This window comes from Beta vulgaris, chromosome 5 (assembly GCF_026745355.1).
Source record: "Beta vulgaris subsp. vulgaris cultivar EL10 chromosome 5, EL10.2, whole genome shotgun sequence".
Taxonomy (NCBI): Eukaryota; Viridiplantae; Streptophyta; class Magnoliopsida; order Caryophyllales; family Amaranthaceae; genus Beta; species Beta vulgaris.
This window is the reverse complement of record NC_079206.1, coordinates 54,560,202-54,584,345: the sequence shown is the minus strand read 5'-3', so window position 1 is coordinate 54,584,345 and position 24,144 is coordinate 54,560,202. Positions and strand designations below refer to the sequence as shown.

General features: G+C 34.7%; 1 protein-coding gene across 1 annotated transcript in view; it reads right to left on the bottom strand.

The window, feature by feature from the left end:
* Positions 1 to 11,644, bottom strand: part of LOC104907931 (respiratory burst oxidase homolog protein A) — a 31,898-nt gene extending 20,254 nt beyond the window's left edge. The window contains exons 1-7 of the mRNA XM_019252709.3: positions 11,192 to 11,644; positions 7,703 to 7,859; positions 7,512 to 7,560; positions 6,886 to 6,999; positions 5,074 to 5,517; positions 3,703 to 4,089; positions 23 to 118 (exon numbers count right to left, since the gene is read on the bottom strand). Coding sequence (XP_019108254.2) covers positions 23 to 118; positions 3,703 to 4,089; positions 5,074 to 5,517; positions 6,886 to 6,999; positions 7,512 to 7,560; positions 7,703 to 7,859; positions 11,192 to 11,474 — 1,530 coding nt within the window. The 5' untranslated portion in view covers positions 11,475 to 11,644. The remainder of the gene's footprint in view (positions 1 to 22; positions 119 to 3,702; positions 4,090 to 5,073; positions 5,518 to 6,885; positions 7,000 to 7,511; positions 7,561 to 7,702; positions 7,860 to 11,191) is intronic.
* Positions 11,645 to 24,144: the final 12,500 nt, after the last annotated feature.

Here is a 24,144-nt window from a genome sequence, read left to right as displayed (position 1 = left end):
AGCTAGCTAATATGTTTCTTACCTGAATAACATTAACTTCATGAATCTCTGACCTTATGCTTCGATAGATTCGCTCACCAGAGTATAGTAAAACTGGAATTGCTAGGTACATCCATGTCTAGATATCAAAAACGTTAAACGTAGAAAATTTAATACATGAAAAGGGTATTAAACTTCTACTTATATAATTTATTAATTGAGAAATAGTAGTATTTACAAACTTCAAATTGCAAATTGATCCAAAGAAGATTGACTAGTTCACCTACTTTAATTTCATCAAGTAGCTAATTCATAATTTAATCATCAAGAATATGGTTAATAGAGCATTATTTTCTTTAGCAAGACATATTTTTCCCACTAAGTTTGCTGTTGAAATATGTCTTGAATTATCTGGCGCTAGGATTAACCAAACACAGTGATCTTCTCCTAAAGATAATAAACTGTTTTTCATATACTTGTGGATATAGCTAACACATTGTTAGTGAACCACATTAATTCTTGTGTTGATTATTCTTTAATTCTCAATTGCTTTATTGGTTCTTTATAACATTTGTCAATCACAATAAACAAGAATATCATTATAAGTTAGCTAGCTAGGGTCGTTGTTATAGTTTAGTCACTTGCTTCGTCTCTTGTGTGGCATACTTGGCCCGTTGATCGCCAATTTTCCCCATGTCCCATATAGCTAGAGGTGATATTTGTTGAATTCTATATATTATGCACATGTGAGTTGTCCCACATTGAAGAAAGAGGAGAGAAAGTACCAGAATATAAGCTAGAGGAGCTACTCCTACTATTGCCAATTGATTTTAGTATGAATCCTCCTTTAAATTTGTATGTGGATCGAACTCTCCTTCTCCTTATTAGGTTGCCCAACCCCATTTTCAATTCTATCAAAATTATCAATATTGACTATAGGCTTAATTAGCTTGTAACTAGACTGAAGCTCGAGTAACTTGAGCCTAAGTCATGAGTTCTAACGATGAATATAATATATTGTTTCAAGCTATGATATTTATGTTCTTTAACTTCTTGAAAATATGTAGAGATATGATAAATATTTTGTTACTTTATATCATTACTCATACTTTACTTACTCTTTTCATTTATGTCTAGAATTGTCTGAGTTAAGCTCAAACACGAGTCAAGTTGATAATTCTAGGCGAGGTATGACCGACTTTAGCTCAAATAATTGGTGGTCAAGTTGGCTCTTGAATTATATATGGAGGGATAAAATGGTTGTCTATATATTATACTGCTCATTATTGCTTCTATTCTCATATTCCAAGGTTAAGCGTACAACAAAGAGAGAAGATGATTGCCTTGAGACTTAGATAATATAAAAAATAAAATAAAAGAGAGCAACCAATAGTTATTAACTCAATGTCATGGAAAATGACAACCTTGGAACATACCTGGGCCTTCCTATTTCTCACAAAAGACCCACTAGAGCCCAAGTTCAGTTTGTGGTGGATTAGGTTAGAGCTAAATTGTCGGCTTGGAAAACCAAATTCCTATCCAAAGCGGGTAGGTTGTGCCTCATCACTTCAACCCTCTCGATCATTCGAGCATATAATATGCAAGCTTCCCTTTTCCCGGCTTCCATTCTTAAAACCCTGGACTCTAATTGTAATAATTTCTTATGGGGAGACTCAAACGAGAGGAAGAGAATTCATTTGGTAGGAAAAGACCAGACTTTTGTTCCTAAGAATAGAGGGGGTTTGGGAATTAGGGCTCAGAAGCAAATGAATATATTGCCTATATGGCCAAGCGTGGATGGAAGATGTCTCAGGCTTCCCCCGAGTTCGGCACGCAGGATTGCATTAGATCAAAGTACATTCATGAGAATCACATCACTAAATTTAAGAATGGGTCAAACCTTTGGAAGAACATAAGGATGGGGTGGTCATTACTTTAAGAGAATAGTACATGGCAATTAGGCAAAGGTACACGCATGAACCTATGGGAGGATAACTGGTTAGCAGTCGGTAGTTTGCGAAGCCTCATCCAGGGGCCGTTGAGAAAAGGAGATGAGGGGTTAAAAGTGGGGGATATAGTTTCTGAGGAGCTTTGGGACCTAAATGTGTTATCCTTTAACTTTCCTAAGGAAATTCGGGATAGAATTCTTAGTATCCTGCCTCCTAGTATGGATGCTCTTGAGGACATGCTTATACCAGATTTCTGTAATGTAGATGGTTTTTCCTTGGGCCATGCATATGAAGCTTAAATTGACGGCCCCCGTATCAATCTTAATCGGATATGGAAATCATCTATGGAACCCAAAATAAAATTCTTTTTCTGGATTCTTTGGAAGGATAAACTTCCACGTAAGGCCCTCTTAGCTACCCGTAAAATTACCCCTGATGCGTGCTGTCCTAGGTGTCAGATGTCTCCTGAAATATATATCCTCTCATGTTGTGAGGGATTGTATCTACGCAAGTCTGGTGTGGGAGGCATGTCTCCCCCGGGACTCGGGTCATGTGGACCTTCGTGCGTGGCTCCAATATAACCTTGAAAGGGAGGGTGATTTTAAGGGTATTCGATGGGGAGACTTGTTTCCCTACCTATGTCATGAGCTCGGGAAAGACCGCAATGAACGTAGTTTTAGAGGATCCACCCCTTCATCGATTTAGGGGATATTAATATACTCCCTCCGTCCCAAAATATAGCTCCCATTTCATTTTGCACAGTCTCCAAGACGTATTTTTGACCTACGATATCTTATGTTTCTTATTAGTAAAAAATATAAAAAGTTGATATTACGAATTTACACATTGAGACGAATCTAACAAGACCCCTCATGAATATGTTTTTTTTGTATACATTAGTAAGAATATTTGGTCAAAATTTTTAAATTTTGACTCTCAAAATAGAATTGGAAACTATATTTTGGGACGGAGGGAGTATTATTTAAAGCTGCAAGACTGGCTCTAGAGAGTATTAGGGCAGTGGAAGATATAAACCCTAAAGAAGAAGTTATTCCCCGGAACCTCGAACCTAGACCTAGCTCCAGTATCCTAATTCATGTTGAAGCTTCTTTTATGAATTCTTTGGTACATATGGGAAATAGGGGGGAGTGGTTAGGAACACTAGGGGGAGTGGATGCTTGGGTTTGGAAAACGTAGTTTTATACCGATATTCTATCCTCTGAGCTTTGGGCCATTTATGAGGAGTTCCTTATTTCCTCCATGTATAACTTCAACCATGCTACCATTTACTCGGACTGTATGTCGGCGGTTAGGCTTTTGTGTAACCATGTAGGTAATCCTGACAAATATATAAGTGTGTTATCTGAATGCAGAAAGTTGTGGAGGAAGATTCCGGAAGTGAAGATTGAGCAGTATAGCAGAAAGGATAATAGGGTTGCGGATGTATTAGCTAAGAATTGTCGCTATGCAGATAGTAGAAGTAATGTAACTAGGGTTTTCCCTCACCCCCTGGTTATTGTAAGGATTTTCTGATCTCGGATTGTAAGACTATATTTGACATCGTTATTTAAGTTGGTTGCGTTTAACAAAAAAAAAAAAAACTCTTTGGAGGGCTAAAACTAAACATGCATAGCGGGAGCCAAAGGTTCCAATTATAGTTTACTAAGTAGTAAACACTACTCCTGTCTAATTGTAACATGAAAATTTTTCTGGCATAATGTTTTTTGTTTTATTATGCATGTATGTAATGGAAAGAAATAGCTAGGAAGCATACCGTTTTCTGAGCAAAACTAGTGACAAGGAAGAGGAACATAGAGTGGATGATGAGCAAAACATAGACAATGATGAGAAGGTGATGGGAGTACCAAAACGTGTTGTATCCCGTCACCCGGCGAATTGGCTGAGGCAACGATGGTGGCTGGCGGCGAGGCATCCTAGTTGCTAGAGAAAATGCAATAGCCATTAATATGACCATGGCAATCCCTGTTACAACCTCAGTTGTGCATAATACTTGTAGATATGAGGGTTGGTGGTTCCTAAATTTGTTCCCAATTGTTCTTAGGAAAACTAGTGGGCTGCTTTGTGTTATCCTTGGAAAGTCACAGGCAAGGTGAGTACCTCCATGTAGGATGACCCCTATCACTATTCCTCCTGCAATTAACTACACTTCAAACAATATTCAAGTGTAAGACTATGTTCAGTTCACCTTATTTTTGCTTATTTCAGATCTAATCAGATCAGGTCAGAAAAAATAAATTCAGATCAGATCAATTCAGATCATGCTTATATTTAATAATCATTATTACTATTATATATCTTTCATTACATATTAGTAAAAATTATAATAATTGAATATTAATAAAGTACTCATTGAGACGAACCAAACAAGACCCCACATGACTATATTTTTTCTTATATATTGAGAAAAATCTAAAAGATTTGTAAATCAGATCAGGTCAGTTAAGATCAAATCAGATCAGAAAAAATAAGTTCAAATCAAATCAAATAAGTTCGGATCAGAAAATTTCAGGTGAACTAAACATAGCCTAAGTATCACTTAACTTCTCATCTCGTTTTATTTACCAAAGCAAAATTGCATATGCTTTCATCATATTGATTAGTGAAAAAGTCGGTCAGTATCAAGATTCCACCCCCGTTAGATGTCTAGGTTTTAGAAAAATAGTTGATCACTAGAAATTACACATTTTATTCTATGAATGCATTTTATCCCATAAAAAGTGAGTAATATCGTCATAGATGGGAAGATATAATAGTTCTTTTTCTCTAATATATTGTACGTTTTTCCTAATCGTAAAAGACTTGTAAACCATGTCACTGACTCATAAATCCTTCACGGCGACGATTAATTCCTACGGATGGATAGAATTAGAATCTATGACTTAAATCGGCTTATCGACACATTTAACCAAAGTTTTAAATCTAAGCAATTGAATTAATATAGATACATATTACGCCCCTTTTATCCCACATCTCACAAGTAGGTTTTAATAAAAGTTCAATGTTACACGTGATATTAGACACGAACATACTTCATATAAAGTGATCAAGTATCTTGAAAGTATCATCCCAATAAATACAAATAAGACTCCTAAAGTGATTGGCAACATAGTATAAGAGCATTTACCTTATGGAAGTTGATAGTATCATTGAAAGGAACAAATGAGCTAATAAGAGGGCTCCTCCTCAGCCATGTCACCAAATTACGACAAACAGGGAGAAGAATAAGAGCCATGTTGAACTTGAGAGTTTCAGCAGCACCTTTAGCTGTGCTTAGGCAATATCCCATAACTTGGAAGGCAGCTCTATGCTTATATTGAATAAATTTCCATGAAAATAGAATAATGCAAACCACTACCCAAAGTGTTACTATCCAAAAACGTCGCCAGTATGTTCTAAATAAGATTTCTGGCAAAGACTTTATCATGCGTCCTTGTTTTTCATGTTCATTATCTTGGTATATGCTATGATCATCAGGAGTTGAAGTTGTGGAGTACTGTGTTAATTTATGTTCAACTGAGAGGTACTCTTTTGTTAAGGCTGTTTTGAAGAGCTCCTTTAACTGATATAGCTGCATAACAAAAACATAGAGCCACGTTATAAAATAGCTGGGTTTTTTTTAACTGAAATGAATTGAATTGAATTTGTTTGAACTGAATTAAACTGAACTAAGATGGTGAAAAAAAAAGACCTGAACTGAATTGAATTTGTCTGAACTGAACTGAATTTGTCTGAATTGAACTGATCAATTAAAACTGTGAGAGGAAACTAACTGAATTAAAGTGAATTGAATTTGTCTAAATTGAATCTGTCTAAATGAATTGAACTGAATTTCCATTAATTCAGTCTAAAAGAACAGAGCCTTAGTCGTCTTAATTGATTGTATATTTCTAAGAGGTGAGGGGACGTGGCTCGATCGAACCCACCTCAAACGTGACGGACCAAAATAAAGTGTGCAAATTGTGATTTTGTCATGTGAGTAACTCTAGTCTAAAGAGAATAGCCAAATATTGGGTACATTATCCCAAAAACATATCAATTAAGCCCTTTTTTTTTTTTTAAATGTGAGAAATTAAACTAAACTGAACAAACCATAAAAAAGTAATCGAATTGAACTGAATTAGGAGAAAATAAAACGTACAAAGCCTAAATGCATTGATTTAGTTAAAAGACAAAATGACATCTATAAAATCTCGAATTTTATTGAAATTCAATTAAAAATTCTGCGAGAAAGTATGTTTAAAAAATAAAATAACCTATAGTAACAAGAGTTCCATTAAATTTGGTACCGACATAGTTTTTTATTTTCTCATTTCAACACGCTTATGAAGTCCTAATAAAGACTTGACTAATGTGTTAGAGGAGGGGTCCATATACTAGAAAATAATTTTCGGTACTTCTATTGTTCTTGACTTCTTGTACGTTTCTCCTTTGTTAGCATAATGATAATGTTAGATAAATTTCCTTTCAAGTGATCAAAATAAAAAATTTATACCATGTTAGATGTAGGTATAGACTTTCAGGAAACTTTAATCCAAAAAATTTGATTCAATAAGTTTGGGTTACAAGCATAAAGTTCAAAGATTTCCTTACACAAATTCTTGGATATAACTATTACACCATAATTCTTTATACAAATTCTTGGGTATAACAACCAACAAATCTCCGCATTTTTTTTTTGTGTAAAAAATATTCAAATAACATGAAATAAATGATAAAATTACATGAGATTCATATCATTATTTGTATAGTTCATGTCATTCGTATGAAAATGTATGTCATTAATCATGTTACGCAATAAGTTAAGGTGTAACATATTACATCTAAAAAGCAAGTATGAAAGAAAAATGCTTTATATATGAGCTGGTGTACAAGATAGAGGTTTATATTGACATTTGACATATGCTAAGTTAATATTACTGTGACCGACTCAATATACCTCGATATAGCCCTCTTGGTGAGTATCAATTTCTTGCATAATCATAGCAGCAAAATGCTCAGCTTCCTCTTGCTTCATGCCCATTTTATTAGTAGAAGCACTCAACATTATCATCTGTTTAATCGAGGAAAAAAGTTCAAAGAAAATATTACATATATATATAAACTTAAAAACATTATCATCAAGGTAGTTTTATGAATCGATGACATTTATGTCACTCTGGCTCTAGTACCATGTCAAAAGACAAACTCAATTAAAAGTTTAAGCTGATTGTTAGAACTCCAAAAATATATAGTTTTATACTCATCACTCTCCTTGTCTTCAATATAGGGCAACTCACATAAGTTTTGCATTGTGATTTCAAATATACTTCCTCCATCCTCTATTAGTTTACCCCTTTCTTTTGCATAGAGTTTTAGGAGAAATAATGTTGTGGGTCATAGAAAGAAAGAAAAACTATTATTTGTGATGAAAAGCTTGTGGTCCCATTCCAAAAATAGCAAAAAAAAAAAAAAAAGGGGTAAACTAATAAGGGACGCCCTTAAAAGAAATACGGGTAAACTAATAGAGGACGGAGGGAGTAGTAACTAGTAACTAATGTTCTACTAAAGGCAAACATAAATAACCTGTTTGAAGTCTTCTGTGGTAATTTTTCCATCCATATCTTTATCACACCTGAGAAACATAAATTACAACAATAATAAAAGCATTATGCAATGTCAAAAAAAAAAAACATTATGCAACTATTAATTTCATAAAAGCATTCTTAATTACAATCATATGAGTTCATTATGATTTCAAATTTTGAGAAAATTACATGTCAAAAAGGATTTGCATGGAAGAATCGAAGGAAGGATCAGTGAGGCGATGCCAATAGCCATTAAGCTCCCTTTTGGTAAGGTTGGTGTTCATGTGATTATTTCTTCGTAATGCTTGAAGAAGTTCATCAGCAAATTGTGAAGTTTGTTGCATGCCTATCAAACAAAATAGACAGAAATTGTAAAACCTTATATTTTAATAAATATAGAGCTTGCTCACGAAACAAACAAACATGCATGCTGCTTATCTTACTAACTTCTTAATAAAAACAATTCCTTTTCTGAAAGAAGAGTTTAAACAATTAATTATGTATTACTTCTAAAAGCTACTACTTTTTGTAGGATAAAGAAAAATATATTCCTCTCTCTAAGTTAGTCTTGCGTGGACTTAGTCTACAATAATATTAGAGTTTTTTTGCGGGGATATATCATGGTAATAGGGCATTTTGTGGGGATATACCTCACTAAATTTTTTTGTGAGGATATACCAACCTAAATTTAAGTTATGGTAAAAGGTACAAAAAACACTATTTTTGGCGAGAAAGTCAAATTTTCGGCCTTTGACTTGCTTAATTACTCTTTGTATAGTTTGTGATATTCAATTGCTTCTATTACATTCATTTATCTCCAACTTCATCACTGTCACTTTGTGGCTTACTTCCGAGTTCCTACCAAGTCAAAGGCGAAAATTTTGACTTTTTCACTGGAAATCGTGTTTTTAACAAAACTTAAATTTAAATTGGTATATCCCCACAAAAAAAAAATTAGTGAGGTATATCTCCACAAAATGCCCTCTTACCCTGGTATATCCCCGCAAAAGATTGGGGATCAAAAACATATTTAACATAGTGGTCTTTTTTTTTTCCTATAGGAACCTTTTAAAATCTTAAGTTATACTATACAATTAATATCTATCATAGTGAAAAAAAAAAATATATATATATATCATAGTGATTGTTTTTTAATATAGTCACTCTTTCTCACATAAGTTTATCATGATGAAGTTTTCACTTTGTGACATAGTAACCTTTTTTTTCACATAGTCAAACTTCACCATCTATATATACTCATCTTTTATATGTATTTTTTTTAGTATAATGACCTTTTTTTTCATAAATTACATGAATTAGCATTAAATTCACATAAGTTTTTTACTTACTTAAATTGGTTACTGCACCATAGAATATAATGTACTTCAATTAAAAGAAGCCTTGAGCATTTGATGTCAAATTTATGATCTACGACCTAGTTACCTTAGACTTATACATTCTTACTCTCCTTAGTGCCATAATATATACTACATAGTACATACTAATTGTTGGAGTTAAGGCTTGGAAAAGCCTTGGCTCATTTTGTTGTTTGTCCCACATTGTTTGTGGGAGGGAATCTCTTCATGTTTATATATTTCCTCCCTCCTTCCATCTATTGAGTTGGTTCTAGAGATGCTTTTGTGGTTGGATGATATGTTTAGTTTGGGCTTGCTATCACACGCGCGCCCGGACCAGGGCCATGGGCCTTGGGCCTTGGGGAATTAACTTAACTAAAATTTTGGACCCGGGAGCTGCGTGTGTGGCTGTTGGAATTCTGTAACGTTTTACCGTTACAGTATTCATGGCAATCCCTAATTATCCGCCCATTGATTGTTGTTCGTTTTTGGCTTGATTTTTCCCTATAAAATCAGTGCCTTCTGTTCAGTGATTGTTGTCCGTTTTTGGCTTGATTTTTCCCTATAAAATCAGTGCCTTCTGTTCAGTCAAATACACACAAAAACAAACACTGTTCTTCCTTCTCCTCTCTTCTATCTTCCTGGGTTTTCACGCTATTCTCTAAAGCTCAGTTTGCTAGTGGTGGCATTCTTAACTGCTGTGTAAACCTTGGGGAGCATTCCGGCCAAGATCGATAACCACCATTGTCGGGCCGTAATTGCTTTCAAGTCAGTGATCTCCTATCACGGCACAGCCTTGAAAGTTATCTATTTCTGCTTTTGCAAAACTCTTGTTCCAACACTAATTAAAACAAAAATCAGTACTAAATTTAGCTTCCCTCCTTAATAAGTTTCCTCCTAAAGTTACTCCTAAATGCATCAGACCTAAAATCACATCCTAAACGCAGTTTTGGTAAATGTCTGGATTGAAAATATAGATAGGGGTCTTATTAGTTTATTAGACATTGATTAATAAATACTTTCATTTTGCTTATTTTTAGTGGCCACTTTAAGAATAATTTAACCATAACTATCAAATTTCACCAATAAATTAAAAACCGAGCATTGCTTAAGTATCACCTAGTTACTCAAGCAAGAATTAAACGCTAGTACATCTAAATAGCATTTTGAATTTTGAAAAAAAATATAAGCCATTAAAACAAAAGTAAGCAATATAATATATCATAAATAAAATAACATGACCATCATCACAACTTTGTATCTATTACTTATTCATTCATGCTGCTTATTTAATGGAAAAATTGTCAAAAAAAAACCTTTTGAAGGTTTAATTTTGCGAAAAACCTTATAAAGCATTTTTTGCAAAAAGAAACCACAAACTTAAATTTTCTTGCAAGAAGAAACTTATTTTTATTTTTTGGTGTGTTTTTTCTCAATTCCGGCGATGACCCTGAGTTCACTCATGGTACATCCGGGTATACCATGAGCATGGTACACCCAGGGATATTTTTGTAATAAATTAGAACTTCAGGTGCTCATTTGACACCAAATTTGTTCATATGGGCATTTTGCTCATTTAATCATTTGTTCATTTTGCTCATTTTGTAATAAAAGTGTTTGCTCATTTTCTTAAATGAGTAGAAATGTTTGCTCATTTGTTCATTTTGCTTATTTGCTCATTTTGCTCATTTGGAGAAAATAGTCTTGGGTGTACCATGCTCATGGTACACCCAGGTGTAATATAAATATTCTCCAATGACCCTTCTATCTCTCTTTAACCCCCTATTTCCATTAATTGCAACACCACCCTTATTCTTAACAAAAACCACAACGAAAAATGGAAATAGGTTTCATCTTGCAAGAAAAATTAATTTTGTGATTTTTTTCGTAAAGAATGCTTTAAAAGGTTTTTTCTCGCAAAATTGAACATTTATTTTTGACAAATTTTCCTTATTTTATTATATGTTGATCTATTTGCAAAAAATCAAAATGTACATGAACTTTTCCTAACCCTTTATGCACTCTTTATTAACTATAATCATCTTTGTTTTATATACTTTTAGTATTATAAATAATTCACGTATACATTACATGCATATACTATATAGAACTAATTACTTTATGTGATGATATGTACATAAAACTATTTACGTAAAAATGGTCAGCGTATGACAGCTACATGCTACAACTACATCTAACCGCAAAAAAGCTACCATAATAGCTTAATTTTGTAGAATAGACCCTGAAACTTTTTTTCCCCTTACCTTTCAAAAACAAATAAAACTAGTTACGTGAAATACAATAATGGAGGATGAAGTCTCACCTATGCAATGACCAAAATGTGAGGCATCAATGGTAGTGACTGATTCAGCAATCCGGTCGAACCGCTTCTCAACTTCTTTCCAATGCATACCACTCTTATCATTCTCCCCTGCATCAACAAATCTCAGCCGTTGATCACTTCCTAGATGATCATCATCAACATCTAAGACTGTTGATGATACTGATGATGATGATGGCCCACTAATTATCTCACAACCTAAAGAGGAAGTCGATGAAAAAGAGGATGATAATGAATCAACAAATTTTTCTTTTTGATCCCTCATACTAATAAATAATAATCTCTCTCTCCTTTTTCTTATTTCTTATTCTCTACGCTCTATCAATAAAATGCTTACTTTTTATCGAAAAAGAGAATCTTTCTTTTTTTCGTATTTCTTATTCTCTACGCTCTATAATAAAATGCTTACTTTTTATCGAAAAACGAATCTCTCCCTTTTTCTTTTGTTTTTGAAATAAAAGAACTTGTTGGATATATCATGGCTTTATCTTTGGTGTGCTATTTATATGATTATATCATGAGTATAGTATTTTATAAAGTTTTTTAGTCAATGTAGTAAGATCAAACCAAATTAAACTACGTTTAGGTGTTTTGGAAGTGGGGAAAATAATCTGATAATGATATGAGAAATAATGGAGCTTAGGAAGATTAGGTGATGTAAATAGAGGAAAATAAAATACAAAAACAAAAAACAACTAAGATATGTTAGATATCTACTAACATTTAGTGCCTTGACAAAAAAGAAAAGCCAAGATTGACGTTAATAATCTAGAAGAGGGAGAGAAATTTACCTCAGAGTTGGCATAATTGACTTTTAGTGTATTGCTGTTTCACTAATTTTATTTTGGCGCCCTGTTTTGCTAATTTTTTATTTTTGGTTTTAATTATATACTCCCTCCGCTTCACAATATAAGGCACGCACGATGTTCGAGGTCGAACTTTAACTATTAATTACTTTCAATATACGTCGATAGAAAATTTTAAAAAATAATATTATTATAGCATTTTTCAAGACAAATCCAACGGTATAATTTTTATAATTTTTATCTATCGTATTTGAGAGATATTTATGATCAAAGTAAATTTTTGTAAGGTGTGACTGTCTTATATTTTGAAACAGAAGAAGTATTACACACCAAAATACTATATACACTGTACAAAAGTGAATTTTGTTACTAGTTGACATGTCTGTCAAAGAGTTAAATGCAACTTACTGAACACTTTAAATAGTACTCCGAAAAAAAAAATTCTACCCCAAAGTGGAATTATGAGAATGTCACCCTAATAAAACTTTTCCTTGATTTCACTACTTCCCCTACCTATAAAGATTACCTAATTTTCTGTATATATCAGCTCGACACAACTCTAAAAAAGAGTTTAAATGAAACAAACAAAAAGGAGTAAAGAAAGTATATACTACTATGTCAGCTCTTGAGTAGTTTGGTATCCACGTAAAAAAAAATTAAAATACTTTTAATTACATAAAAAAAAAATCTTAGGGATACATAATAATTAATTTAAAAAAAATCCAAATATTATAATTAATGGATCTTGTTACGTATGCACTTGATTATTTAATGATTGCTAAATATATGATGTCAAATTTATCTTTAGCAAAATATCGTGAACAATATATTTTACGTATTATTTGAGGTTATTAAATATAATAATATAATTTTGCTTTCAATTTACTTTGGCATGCATCGCGTACATATGTGCGTATATAAGACTAATAGCTTATATGCTAACTATTTGGTCTAACTTAATCCAAAAAGTCAATACTAAGGTTGTTTGATGTAGTTGGTTGAGGATTCACCTTATAACCTTAAAGTCACAAGAACAAATCCTTCCACTTACGGCACACCTAATTAAGGTATATACAGAGTCGTTCCCTTTACCAGTTCCAAAAAGTCAGTGGTAGATAACTAGATACCACTTGTTCACCAGTAGTATATACTAGTATATATTGGAGTTGGGGAATTGCTTTACGTTGGACTGCTGCATCGCATATAAGTGGGGAGGATAGCAAATAATGGAAACCAAAAGACACGACTTGAGATAATATAACTCAGACTCAGAGAAAAGGTCGAGGGGTTGTTGGCTTGTTGCACTTATCTAAAATCAAACCAAACAAGTGCTTACCTTACTCCCGGCCCGTAAGAAACGTTACCCGGAGTAAAATGGCCGTCCAATAATTAGTATGGTGTGGAGTTGTCAGTTGTGGACCTTAGCTTAACGCAATGCAAATATGCAATAGAAGTATTGATTGTTGGTGTGGTTGATACTTCGAATTATTTACCAATTTGAATTTGAAATGTTAGATTAAACATGTGATAAAAGTGAAAAAATAAATAAATTATAGGCATCGGATTGTGCACATATATATATATATACATATTTATATATATATATATACATATTTATATATATATATATACATATTTATATATATATATATACATATTTATATATAATATATAATATATATATATATTATATATATATATATATATAGGAAGTGGATCTTGTGAAAACCACTCTTAGGCTGAAAACTGAAAACATCAAATCTTGACCGTCCGATTTCGCTTGGTTTTATTAACCGTCAGATCTTTCATTCTCCTTAGCTGGGTCATTGGCGATTTGTACCTCTCACCCTCATTTCTACCTCTCCATTCAAATCTTACCTCTCCATGCAAATCCTTTCTCTCTCTTACCCCATCCAATCTCACCGGCGATTTTCTCTCTCCTCATCTCAACTTCCATATCTGACCTCTCCATTCAAATCCTTTCTCACAAATATAACTCAATGGCGTCAACAATGGCGTCGGATCAGGAGCTTCTAATGAAATTCTCTCTCGTCTCCTCTCGCTTCAGTTTGACGAGCTTGAGCTTCCATATTCGCAACTAATTTGCTGCTTTTAATTTCTCTCCTCAATTTGAAGCTTAATTTTCTCTCTCCTATCTTGGAATGCCGCCAAAGACAAAGGAGGTAATGTCAAATGTTTTTCGAATGTTTACTTCAATTCACAAATTCTTGTTTTTCGAACCCATAAACCCTTCTTTCTCAATTCTTCTTTATACCCATTAACTCTGAATCAAAGAGAAAGAAAATGTCTGAAATGGGTTGATGTAAATTCCCAGAAACAACCAAAGTTTGGTTCTTTACATGTTGTTGTTGTTGCTGTTGCTGCTGAAGCTGAGTTTGCTGAGACTGAGGAAGAGGAGAGAGAAAGTGGTGGTGGTGTTGTCACTTTGCCTAAGTCTACTAAGCCTAAGACTGGCAAAGCTGATTTGCCTTTGAAGAGAGACAGAGTATCACTTTTCTACACTTTTATATGTATATTCAGTTTTGAATTTGTTGAATTTGCCAATTTGGTGGTTGTTGATTGATTCTGGTTCTGGGTTGTACTTAATTTTTGTTTTTGTTGATTGGTGTAATGTGATGTAGATGATAGGGTAATACTAAACTAATTAGTTGGTAAATTATTTCTGGAATTTTGTGTGTTCATATACTTCCTCCGTTCTATATAATTGCAACTAACTCCGTACTCTTCTCAAACGAAGAATTATCTCTTTTTGATTAAATTTCTCTGGTTTGAGAGTTATGTGTTTTGATGAGTGTTGCGAAATTCGTTGAATGTTATTGCAAGTGTTGATAAATTGAGTTATTGTTGTTTTGATTTTTTCTTTTATAGTTACCTTAGAAGTGGAAGAAGTTGCTCTTATAGCATATAAAGTTACCCTAAAAGTGCTAAAAGTTACCCTTGAAATATATATAAAATTACCTTAAAATTGCTGAAAGTTACCCTAAAAATGGTAAAAGTTACCCTAAAAATGATAATAGTTACTCTTATAATAAATAAAGTTATCCTTGAAATATATAGAACTACCCTTAATATAATAAAGTTACCCCAAAACTGGAAAAAGTTGCCCTAAAAGTGTTAAAAGGGGTTAAAAGTTACCCTTGTTTTCAGTTTTCAGATTAAGAGTTGTTTTCAGCGGATCTCACCCCTATATATATATATATATATATATATATATATATATATATATATATATATATATATATATATATATATATAGGAACGGGATCTTGTGAAAACCACTAGTTAATCTGAAAACTGAAAACAAGCAATCTCAACCGTTAGATCATCCATAATATAATCTGACGGACGATATTCACGGATGAGTTTTGAGCCAAAAAATCAAGCGTGCTTTCTCTCTCTTCCTCTTTCTTCTCCTCTCTCTCTCCTTCGTTTATTTTGAAACTCAAACTTTCTCTCTCCTCTTCTCTCTCTCTCCTTCGTTTGCTTTCTCTCTCTTCCTCTCCTCACCGGCAATTTTCTCTAACCTCATCTCAACTTCCATAGCAGACCTCTCTCTCTTACTCTCGAATCCGCCATTTTCTCTCTCCAAGCTAATGGCTTCGACCTCAGTCAACAATGGCGTCGGCCGCCATGGATTAGTTGCTGTCGAAACGCTGATGAATTTTCTTTGGAGCTGTCGAAATCACATGATCTATTTGATCCAAATGATGATTTATTAACCTCTGTATTTTCTGGTGAGCGAAAGAGATTTCCTGGGGAACGGTTCACAACAGAAGGCTGGCTTCAAATTCTGAGAAAGTTAGGTCTTCGATCATCCTCAGAAGCAGATGTGATGCTTGAATGTGCCAAAAGAGTTGAATAATATTAAATTTCTCTGTTTTCTGGTTTGAGAGTTATGTGATTTGATGAGTAATTGTTAATTTTATGATAATTTTGAGCTCATTTTGTTCATCATTTTCAGATCTTCAACTGAATTTTTGAATCTAGTAATTTTCGATCGAAATTGCGAAGAGATCTTCATTTTTCGTTCAATTTTGGACTATTCTTATGAATTTTTATTGGATTGCTCAATTTTGGATTCATATTAGATGCTTTTTTTAGGCTATTAACATTCATTCTTCTTGATTTTTCTTTTATTCTTGTTAAATGTTATTTACTTTTCAATAGCTCGAATATTGAAAATAAAGCATACTCTTCTAATCTTCTAATTGTAATTGTCAAATTACGTGATTGTTGTCGGTGATTTGATTTTTGACTTGTGAATTTTTGGTGGATTTTGGTGTAGATTTGTTGAAAACTTAAAAGTTACCCTATATCAAGTTTTTTATTAGTTTTCAAAGTATTGTTATTAGTTGCTGTTTTAAAGCTATTTGTTACCCCCTCTCACTAACATATATTTGGCGAAATTCATACAAAGTATTGTTATTAGTTGCCAAAGTATTGTGATTAGTTGCTGTTTTAAAGCTATTTGTTACCCCCCTCTCACTAACATATATTTCAAGGTAAAAAGTTACCTTAAAGGTAATAGTTACTCTTATAATAAATAAAGTTACCCTTGAAATATATAGAACCATCCTTAATATAATAAAGTTACCCCAAAACTGACAAAAGTTACCCTAAAAGTGTTAAAAATTACCCTAAAGGGGTTAAAAGTTACTTTGTTTTCAGTTTTCAGCCTAAGAGTGGTTTTTAGCGGATCCTTCCCCTATATATATATATATATATATCTGTGTGTGTGTGTGTGTGTGTGTGTGTGTGTGTGTGTGTGTGTAATAGAGATAGAGCGAGGTACATTTATCTTAGTTTTTTTGTTTTATTAAAGCAGGTAGTTAACCTCCCTTTTTTCTTTTTCTATTTTTTGGTGTCCCCCGTGTATTACCTTATATAATAGAGATATATAATTACTTACAAAGAATATGATACAATCTTGTTTTAAATTTTAAGTTATTGCGTAATAAATAATAATATGATCGATGTAATTAAATGGTGTAGTGGTGTTAATTTCGGAGGTTATAAAATTTGAATAGCTTTTTTTTAAATATAAGAGTAGTGAAAGGTAGGACATGCTATTATTAGCATCATCTTAATGAATACTAATATATACATCTGTATTTTATTGTTTTAAAAAATGGGAATATAATCTTGTATTTAAATAATTTTTTTCCCACAAAGAACAACATAAGATTGTAGAGTAATTGGTTAGTTCATTTGTATCTTAAACGATTCCATTTCTGAAAACGTTTTCTTAACAGCCAAATCTTGAAACAATCAGTTCATTTTTAATGTTCTAGTAGAAATAACTTAGCATTAGCTGAAATTGTTCTTGTTCCGATATGGAATAAATGCTTGGGAGTGAACCGATATCCTTCAAACGTGCCGATTTGGAGTCATGTAAAACAAAGCATGTAAACTAATCTCGGGGTTGATCCGAGGAACACCCCTCCGAATAAGTCAGTAAAAGGTAATAACCGGTATATCTCAGATAGAGTATAATAATATATGTGAACATACCATATGACTCAGTAATGGGGTATTTATAGGAGCCGACAATGTCCTTGCTAAGATAGGACTCTGCTCCTATTCGTTGGATACAATTCTATCTTCTCTTTATACTTATCTTTGGGCCCATAGGCATATTAGATAATCACTGGATCAGACTCAGGCCCATATGAGAATGGCCCAGGTTAAGAGTACCATCAAGGTATCCTGATAAAACTGGTATGACACAGTCAACGGTCCAATCGCAAGTATATCGACCATGACAGTCTTTAACGGTTCCTTATAACCGGTATGGAACTTAATCAGCCCCCATAAAACTAGCCCCCAAGCCGGTATGCTTGATAAATGCATGTCCTGCTTAATAAATGATAAACCCTCAGGGATATAACCATTTGAGAATTGCGTAGGAATACCAAACGTCTCCTTTATTTGCGCGAATGGTGTCAGAGATTTATTAGTAACTGCTCTACAGATGTTTTCGTACCTTTATAACACATGGCATGATTAAAGATGGGAAGACGAAGAGTCGCCTAATCCACGCCGTAAATTTTCCTATAAATAGGTTAGGAGTTGCTTCTGTTGCTCACTTTCAACTTTGTTCTTCATTCGCTTGCATTCTCCCAGCAATCTTTCTCTCTCTAAAACTGCTCTCATCTCGTCTGCAAATAATCTTTCAACTTTCTCGCCGGCTGAAACCAATGCTCCTTCGCAAAAAACCTCCAGCTCTTTGCTTCCATCCCGCAAATTTCCTTTTCGAAGTCATTCTTTCTAAATTATAATAATGTCATCTGGATCTGATTCTCAAAATAACTCTGAAAGTCCATCGTCAATGACCGATAGTGACTTTAATTCTGATAGTACCTCATCTATCCCTGTAGTTTCTAGTAATTCACCGGTAGTGGACTATATTAGAGAACATAGGACAAAGAGTCATCATGATTATAACACTTCTGGTAGAACTAACGAGGAGCTCGCAGTGCGTGCCTCCCCTCTTATTGCCATTCCAACGTTAGGGACCGCCTTAGGAGTGCCTGTCTATGGTCAATATGGGACCATGATGGAACTTGTCGAGCGCTCTCCCTACTATTTCCCCCCAACGAGCCCTCGTCTTCCAGGCCGGCCTGGGTACCGGAAGAAGCCGCTCCAGGGACGTAAAGAGTAGAGGATAAGGTGTTGTCCGTTGATTCGGACAAAGTAGATAGTGTGGTAAGCGCCCTGATGTCTGACGGGAAATCGACCACTTTAGAGGGCGATGAGGACGAAGACCCTTCTAAGATCATCCCGGAGGAGGATGATGAGGATACTCTGGACGACTTGTACATGCCGCCTAATGAGGCTAGTAGTGCGGCCTCTGTACAGGTTGATGCAGATTGGGTGGAGATCTGTAGAGAGAACAAATTTTGCATCAAGGGGACTGTATACTTCGCCTTCTCGGAAGACTATGAGTTAGTATTACCGATTGTTGGGAGCCGAGTAATGGATTACCCTCCGGGACATGTCGCGATTTATGCGCACATGTTAGACTTTGGCCTCCGCTTTCCTTTGGACCCATTTATAGTAAAGATGTTCCAGGCATGGAATATTTGTTTGGCTCATTTAACGCCGTTAGGATGGCGCAACCTGATAGCCTATGGCTGTATTGTCCGATGTAAAGGGTTCCCTGAAACCCTTAACTTATTTTGCAAGCTGCACTCGATCAAGGAGAATGGCTCTGGGAAGGGTAAGGGGGGTGGGAAAAGGAAGAGACCACGGGCTGACGAAGATCAAGGCCGGGGTGGATGGATGTCTTTATACACGAAGGGAGGTAAGTTGACGGTCTATCGTAAGTTTACCTCCTTAAAGCATTGGCAGCCTAGATTCTTCTGGGTGAAGGTGCCTTCCGACTTCCCCTTGCGCCGTCAGTGGACTAAGCCTCGCCCAATGATGGAGCACATCCATGACGGAGGTATGACACGCCGGGAAAAGGGAGCCTTTGACTTCTTCGAAGCTTCTCTGATACCGGCATTTAAGGGAAAAAAGAGGGTGCCGATTCCGCTCATTTGGCTACCTCATGCTAAGTATGTTCTTAGCAACCCGTCCCTTTCTGCATTAGGCTTTTGCAGGATCGAGCCTCATGGTAGGTCTGCGTAACATTTGTTTGCCCGCTATTACCCTTGTATTTGTCTAATGTGTTTGATTAATTACATTGTTAACCGTCATTATGTTGCTATTACAGGCTGGGAGCATTTAATTTGGGAGGCTCTTCACTTGAACCAGAATTATCATCCCATCAGCAACATGTCGCCCAAGTTTGCCCGTCGATTCACCTTCATTCCCTCTGGCACTGGAAGCCGGGGAGGCAAATGGAGCTTGGGGTTGATCATATGCAGGATTAGGGTTAGGATTTAAAGGTTAATTTTGATAACCTCCCATAGGGATCTCGTAGCGTTACATAAAATTAGGATTTGCTTGGACAAATGGAGCTTGGGGTTGATCATACCCCGGAATATTCCTATAATGAGGCATACCACCCATAGATGGTTAGTTATGAGGCATATAAGCATAGGGTGAAGAAGGAATTCCAGCCATATTTGGTTGGTTAAGAGGCACATACGCATGCGGTGGGTTATTGTTGTTTGTAACAAAAGTACCTTGCCTTTGTTCTCCTTGTGATGGTCCAGGTTAGTGTGTGATGTCACCAACTTGTCCACAACCCATGAAAAACGAAGGTTAAGGATGTCTAGACGCTTGGTGTCAGCCTAGCTTTATGCCCGCTGCCATTCCATCACTTCTCCTAAGGTTTCCATGATTACCCTCTCCGTGGCTCAAGGGTATTGCCCTTGTTTGGTGCTCATGGAAGGAAGTTTGTAGATCACTTGGATAAGTGGATCTCTAGTTTCAGGATGGGAGATATGTACTCTTGGAGGATAACCTATTGGAGGAATATCTGGCTTTGTGCCATAACTTCACCTTGCTCTATTTAACGGAACCTCTTCTAAGGCCTTAACTAATTTCTCGTTTGACTGATAGTGTTTTCCGACTAGTGGTTCTAGGTGAGTAACTACTTTAATTAGTGGAAAAAGACTTAGACATTGACGTGAAAGTTGCACTCATAGTATCGTTTTGATATCTACGAGTATCCTATCAATTTGCCTAGAGTTAATTTCTCTACTCTACTCACTTATTCTTTGCAAAATCAGTTTGTTGACATTTCAAACAAGTCAATGCACATCCAATAGTTTGATACTGAATGCCACGGGAGGCTTAGTCCCTGGGGGTTATCGGTTTTAATTAGATAAAACCTTGCTAACGTACTTTGTTGCAATTTAATTAATGCTTATAATACGTCTACTAAATTCGGCGAAATGCAATAAATGGAGCAAGCAATAATTAATCTTTTAATTAAAGAAAAACATTCTCATACATACCACAAACATTAAGAAAGATTTTACAACACATAAAATGATAAGTCAGGCTGGACAACTAAAGGGAAAGCACGAAAGTCGTTACCTCCATGGTTTCTTGCTTCAATCGGAGAATTACATAACTTGGTGCTAGAACATGTTCTAAGTCTAAGGAACTAAACTATAACCCCAGAAGCAGGTTGGATAGACTAAGGCTAGGCTACGCTAAGAAGAGAGTAAATGCAAGTTGTTGTGTTTTGTTCTTTGTTATATGTTTGATGATCGTTTCTCTACTTATAGAGAAACTTGTTATATAACTTTCGTGCTTACTTGGAGGGAAAACATTTGAATCATCTTTGATTCAAATCTCAACCGTCTTCCACTAGTAGAATAATTGTTTATTGCTGCTATTTTACCCATACGCAGCAATATATCACGTAAAAAGAAAATATAAAATAACCATATTGTTGCGGTTTTCGCCAAAAATCGCAGCAATATGATTTCAGAGGAAATTTCTTGACCATTTGACCAAACATATTGTTGCGGTTTCAACCGCAGCAATATACTAAAATAATATAAAAAAATAATTTTTGGACATATTGCTGCGGTTCCTACCATAAACCGCAGCAATAGGCTTTTAAATTAATATAAAAGTCCATCTAGGGTTTTTTCACTCCTCTCCCTCTCCTCTTCCTCTCCAGTTCACACCTCTTCCTCTCCTCCCCTCATCTTCTCTCTTCCTCTAAACCCTCTCCTCCTCTCAATCATCCTGCCGGTCGACGTTCCTCTCAATCATCAAAATTGTTGTTCTTGTTCATCTCATCCTCTCAATCATCCTCTCCTCTCATCTGTCGGCCGACCGCCCCGATCCGTCTTCGAACTTTAGATCTGGACGATTTTGTTCGCAGCGATTTGTTCGAACTTCGTGTTCTTCGCAGCGATTTGTTCGAACTTCAGGTTCTTCGCAGCGATTCGTTCGAACTTCGCGTTCTTCGCAGCGATTTGTTCGAACTGGAGGAGCAACGAGTGCAGATCTGGACGCGTACGAACTCTAGGTTGTTTGCCGACAACAACAACGACGTGCGGATGGTTGCCGGTCATCCAGAGTTATTTTGTTTTCTTAATTTTTTGTTTTTGTTTTTTTGCTTGGCTGAATTTCGCTTGAGTTTTTGTTTTTGCTCAAGTGTTGATCTGAATTGCGATTGTTTCGAGATGCATTGTTAATTTTCATGCCTATTGATTTTTAATCTGGTGATGTTTTGTTTTCTTTATTATTATTTTTTTTTAGTTAAATTTTATAGTTAATTGTGGACGACGAACTCTGTATTGTTAACATTTTGGCCTTTTTTTTGAATTTTTTTATTTTTGTTTGTTAAGAATCAATATAATGTTAGAGTTTCTGATTAATTGTTATTTTTAAATTTGTGTATTTTATTTTCAGTTTACATTTCAGTTTCTTAATTTTTTTGTTTCTTAACTTTTAAGTTTAATTTGTTTCTTAGTATTTTTTCATTTCAGTTTTTTAATTTTTTAGTTTGTTTTTCTCAGATTTATAATAGTGGATTGTGGTAACTATATTTATATTATAATTGTGTTATAACTATCAAAAATTTAAGTCTAGAGAAATTTAAAAAAAATTACCAGCCCTTTATCTATTGCTGCGGTTTTGGGAAGAAATCGCAGCAATAGACCAATATTTTTAATATTAAAAAAATTACCTATTGCTGTGGTTTTACCTATAAACCGCAACAATAATATGTTCAAATATTGTTGCGGTTTAAAACCGCAACAATATATTAATTACCTATTGTTGCCCACTTAATTGTTGCGCGGTCAAAATCGCCACAATAGGCCACTTAATAACCGCAACAATGAGCATTATTTATTCTACTAGTGTTCTTGCGCTGAATAACCGTAACCTTGCACATTCTTCCTTATGTAGATCCGTCTCATGATTGTTCTTTATTTAACCCCTTGTACTTTTACTATTTTTGACTTTCATCTCTTGATGGTCTTAATGGTCTTCTTCTGTTGACTTTGAAATATGTTGACTTCGTTCAATGGGCTTTATGCTCTAGTTGGGCCTCCATATTAAGGTGAAATCAAACCTTTTGAGGTCTAATATAATATACCGTCATAAATGCTACTGTATATCTAAAAATGGTGGTAACACGTTGATAAATGCAATTTTCTAAAACCATATTTTATTGAATTAATTAAACATTTGATTTATTTTTCATCAATGAATTTAGAAACTAGAGCTCCGAGATTAGCGAGTTATATACTACGATAAAAGTCACTACATTTCTTTCTCCTTCCCAAATCACTATAATTCCCTCATAAAGTTTTTAAAAGCACTTATTAGGCACAACTATATGCATAAATAATTATATCATTATTAAAAAAAATGATAATATAAAAAAACAGATAATTCTTAAATTGAAAGCATCTAATGGGACGACTACTTGCATCTATAATTATATAATTTCTTAAATAAATGATATTATTGGAAAAAAAATGAGAGATATGTTTTTACTTTATTTATAAAAGTTTATTGATTTTTTTAATTAAAAAATCAACCATTACTCAGGTGTTAGCTAGTTGATAATAAAATTTTCTACTAAATCTATATCACTTGAGGAGCTTAGTGTCCACCTATATTATCTAAAGTGCCCTTCTTCTTGTTTTAATATTTAAATTAATATATTATAACTCATGTACATTATTTTATAACTTGAACCATGCATTTGAATCTAGTGGGTATTGAAAGGAAGAGTGAGGATTGTTGGTTTATTCCATATGGGGTTGCTAAACAACGCCTTAAATTTTCCTAGTAGCTCCTTTATACCGTATTTATACACTTACATTTCTTTTCTCTCTCATCCTCTTGATTCACTTCCCTAACCGCCTCCTCCTCCAATTTCAAAAGTTCCCGCCACACCACCACCACCACCACCATCGTATCCCGACACACCATCACCGTCTTCTTCTCTCCTCTGTTTTTTCTTCATTTAAAAAAAAAATTAAAAATGGAGCGTCCTTGGCAGGCGCTCCACCACATGGTGAGGCGCCTGTCAAGGACTCCTCCATCGGTGGCGGGGCGTCCTTGTTGGGCGCCCCCTTTTTAAATAGGTAGGCGTCCATGGCAGACGCTCCACCACATCAAATTGGCAGGCATCCATGGCAGGCGCTCCACCACATCAAATTGGCAGGCGTCCATGGCAGG